The sequence below is a fragment of the Thunnus thynnus genome, chromosome 22 (assembly GCF_963924715.1).
Source record: "Thunnus thynnus chromosome 22, fThuThy2.1, whole genome shotgun sequence".
Taxonomy (NCBI): Eukaryota; Metazoa; Chordata; class Actinopteri; order Scombriformes; family Scombridae; genus Thunnus; species Thunnus thynnus.
This window is the reverse complement of record NC_089538.1, coordinates 6362635-6366041: the sequence shown is the minus strand read 5'-3', so window position 1 is coordinate 6366041 and position 3407 is coordinate 6362635. Positions and strand designations below refer to the sequence as shown.

The 3407-nt window shown below is 42.1% G+C and overlaps 1 protein-coding gene across 1 annotated transcript; it reads left to right on the top strand.

Moving 5' to 3' along the window:
* Positions 1-3101, top strand: LOC137174533 (uncharacterized). The gene is made up of 6 exons (XM_067579889.1): positions 1-1488; positions 1642-1983; positions 2156-2200; positions 2295-2405; positions 2554-2588; positions 2708-3101. The coding sequence occupies exons 1-6, from the start codon at positions 1443-1445 to the stop codon at positions 2861-2863; spliced, it is 735 nt and encodes a 244-aa protein (XP_067435990.1). The 5' UTR covers positions 1-1442; the 3' UTR covers positions 2864-3101.
* Positions 3102-3407: the final 306 nt, after the last annotated feature.

The following is a 3407-nucleotide window of genomic DNA, read 5'->3' as shown; positions in this document are numbered from 1 at the left end:
TCAGGATGACCAACAACCACTCTTGTCTCACTCTCTCCAGCAGCAGGGGAATGAGACAAAGCGGAGGAAAGGCGTAATGCAGCTTCTTGGCCATGGCGCGTGTGCATAGGCATCCACCCCCAAAGGTCAATCGTTGTGCGGCAGGCAGTGGGTGTTATTTTGACTGGCGAACAGGTCCACTTCTACTCTCCCAAACCAGTTCCAAATCTGCTGCGCACTCTCCTTCGTGCACCTCGTCTCCTCTCTGATTTAAAGAAGGGGCGAGTGGCAAATGTCAGCTCAGCTGCGTCTTCTCTTCTTCAAGCCTCTTGAAGTGCTGAGTGACAGAGGAGAGGGATCCGAAGAGACCGTCTGGCGCTATGGGAAATCTACCATGAAGGAGGCGTGCAGCTGTGTATTTGTGTGCCCAGCCCGAATATTTTTTTAAATATTCCAGCGTGTCTCTGTCCTGCGCCAGTGGAGGCTGCAGCTTTCTCACTGCTGCCCAACCAGCCAAGTGTAGGTAAGTAAGAGGGTTGCAATGGCCTCTTCCAGGGGGGGCACACCAGGACAGTCTGTCTCCATGTGACCCTGCACTGTCAAGAAGGATACCAGTCCCCGCCACTGGTGACTTCGTTCTCAGCAGCTCCTTCCAGGACGCTTTGGTGAAATGCCAGATGTCTGGTAGAGGAGGCGAAACGAAGGCAGGCTGATCAGGATGAGCCAGGCCATAAAATCCTTCACAGTTGACCAGCTTGGGTGGAATGGGGGGTGGGCAAAGGAAGCACCACACGCTCCACCGCCATAGCCATAACTTTCAGGAAATCCTAGGGAACAGACATGGGCGGCGGATTTCAGAAGGTCAGTGAAGTCGCTGAGACAGATGAGAGGCTGTCGTCATCATCCATTGGAGAAGCCACTTGGAGTGTCTCAGCTGAGGCATCTGACAGTGGTGGCCATGGCGGCAGAGAGCCAGATGGAGCGGTGATTTCATCTTCACTGTAGAGATCTATCTCAAGCTCCAGCTCAGTCTAGTTGCAGCGGAGTGAGACATCATATTGTCGATGTGCTGCCACTGCTTCTGGTGAGTGTGAGCGATTGTGTGCATGTGATATGAGAGGAGGATTACCCATAGAGTCCAGCAGACAGTGGAGCCTGTGTGAGATTATGTGTTAATCTTCTGATGAAATTTGATTTTCTTATTCAGTATATCTTTGTTCACTATATTGTATGTAATTTGGGTTGAATATTATTCATTATTAAATAAAATTGTCTGAAAAATAACTTTGTCTTGTTCTCACTGAGGCCAAACATCTGCATCAAGATGCTTTTTCTGAGAGCATTAATGTCAGTTTGCGCAACAGGATAAGAAACAAAAAAACATCCTTCCTCTTTGTGTTGAGAGCAACCTTCCTGGGTTACACATCTAGAACAGACATTGCAGAGCTTCAGTCATACGCACCATGAAGACCTTTACCTTGATAACTGCTTTAAGTCTCTGCAGCATTAGTGAGTATTGGCTTTGAATTAGTCTCAACTTCATTACAAATGTTGTTATTCTATGTTTAGCCAACACGACTGAAACTTATATACTCACTGTTAAATTCATTAAGAGGTATCGTTTATCTTCCTGTAACAACTTGTCTCTGCTGTGTGTTTCAGGCTGGATCTCTGTCTCAGTGTCTGAGTCTCAGGTTGTGGAGGTCCAGTCTGGTGAAGAAGTCACACTGCATTGCATCAATAGATTAATATATGGCTCTGTGGCTTTCTGGTTCAGACTTGTTAACAGAACCAAGATCAACTGTATCTCTGTTATGATCAGATCTGGCAGCGAAGCTGAACTCTGCGATGGCTTTCAGAAGGGAAAATTTGAAATGAGCTCCAACATCTCTACTGTCTCTCTGAACATCAAACAAGTGGATTCATCAGACTATGGACTGTATTTCTGTGGATTCTACACAAGTGGCCGTCCAGTTTTCACTGTGATATATTTAAATGTTGCAGGTAAGATTAATGTCTTGTTTTTTATTTGGTCATTTATGTTTATATTGTTGATATGTTTCAGAATTATCCAACTGCATATGCAACAAAGTGACAGTTTAAACATTAACAATGATTGTGATGCAAATCTGTCAAAACAAAATCAAGACTAAATGTATCTTCATTTCATTAAAAGGCAGTGATGATGGATCACATGATAACATGGACCACACATCTAAAAGTAAGATTTGCAGATGTAGAAATGCAGATTTTTTTTCTTCCATTTCAAGTCACTTATGGTAAAGTTTAGTCTGATTTAATGATCTTTCTTGTAGAAGAGTGTGATGAAACAACAAAGTTGACGAGTGTGATGCTGGGTGGTCTGACTGTTTTCCTTGTAATGGTCATCATTGGTCTGCTGGTTAAAGTCAGGAAACTTAAGACAGGTACTTTATGAGAATTACTCAAACTAAACACTTATGGAAATGTTCAATAGTGTCAGTATGATGAAAAAATAGAACATTTCTTGTAGCCAAGATGTGATGACAGCAAACTTTCTATTAACTGATCAGATGTATTGTCTCTGTCACTCAGCTGCCACTGAAGGGCAGAATTCACTAGTGAACAAGGTAAATCCAGTTTTGTGTTTGATCATTTCAAAAGGTTGTAGAATCATCACAAGTCAATAGTGTTTTTCTCACAAACTCAGCTATTTGACATGTAGAACTGCATGTACTTTTATTTACAGAATCTGGACTCTGATCAGCTGAAGGACACAGCACTGACTTTGTATTCAACAACAATAAGAAGCAGGAGGCCTGCATCACAGAGAGAAGTGGACACTCATGTTATTTATGCTGCCTGCAGACAGACAAGAAGAAACAACAGCAACAGCTCAGAGTGAAACTAATGCTTCATTAATCTGCTGGTGGAGTATTGTGAGGGTAGCGATACACACCATCAACTTATCCAAAAATGATGTCAAATCATCTAAACAAGTTTGATTCATACAAAATTGTGTTGTGTGTTGTTGAGTTAAGCACCTGATGAAAATCATTTTTAATTCTTTAATGTATTGTTTGTGTGTGTTTTGTTATTTGTGCAAATAAATAAAGTGAGCTAAATGTTTTCATTCTCATCTCTCTCAAAGTCTCTTTCTTGATTATTTTATCTGCCTCAGATGGAGATCTGACAGAAAAACAATATGATTGGTGTTTGATGGAGGAGGAGCCAGTAAGGACATTGATGACTGTCCACATTCTCTTATAGAGAGAGTTAGATGCAACAGTGGAGGAGTGAGTGAGGTACACATAATATCACAGTGTAGTCAGAGCACAACTGACCTGAAAGTCAAGAGACCTGTTCAGTCAAAACTGTGTAGTTAACTGTGTAGTTAACTGTGTAGTTAACTGTGTAGTTAACTGTGTAGTTAACTGTGTGACTTTCTG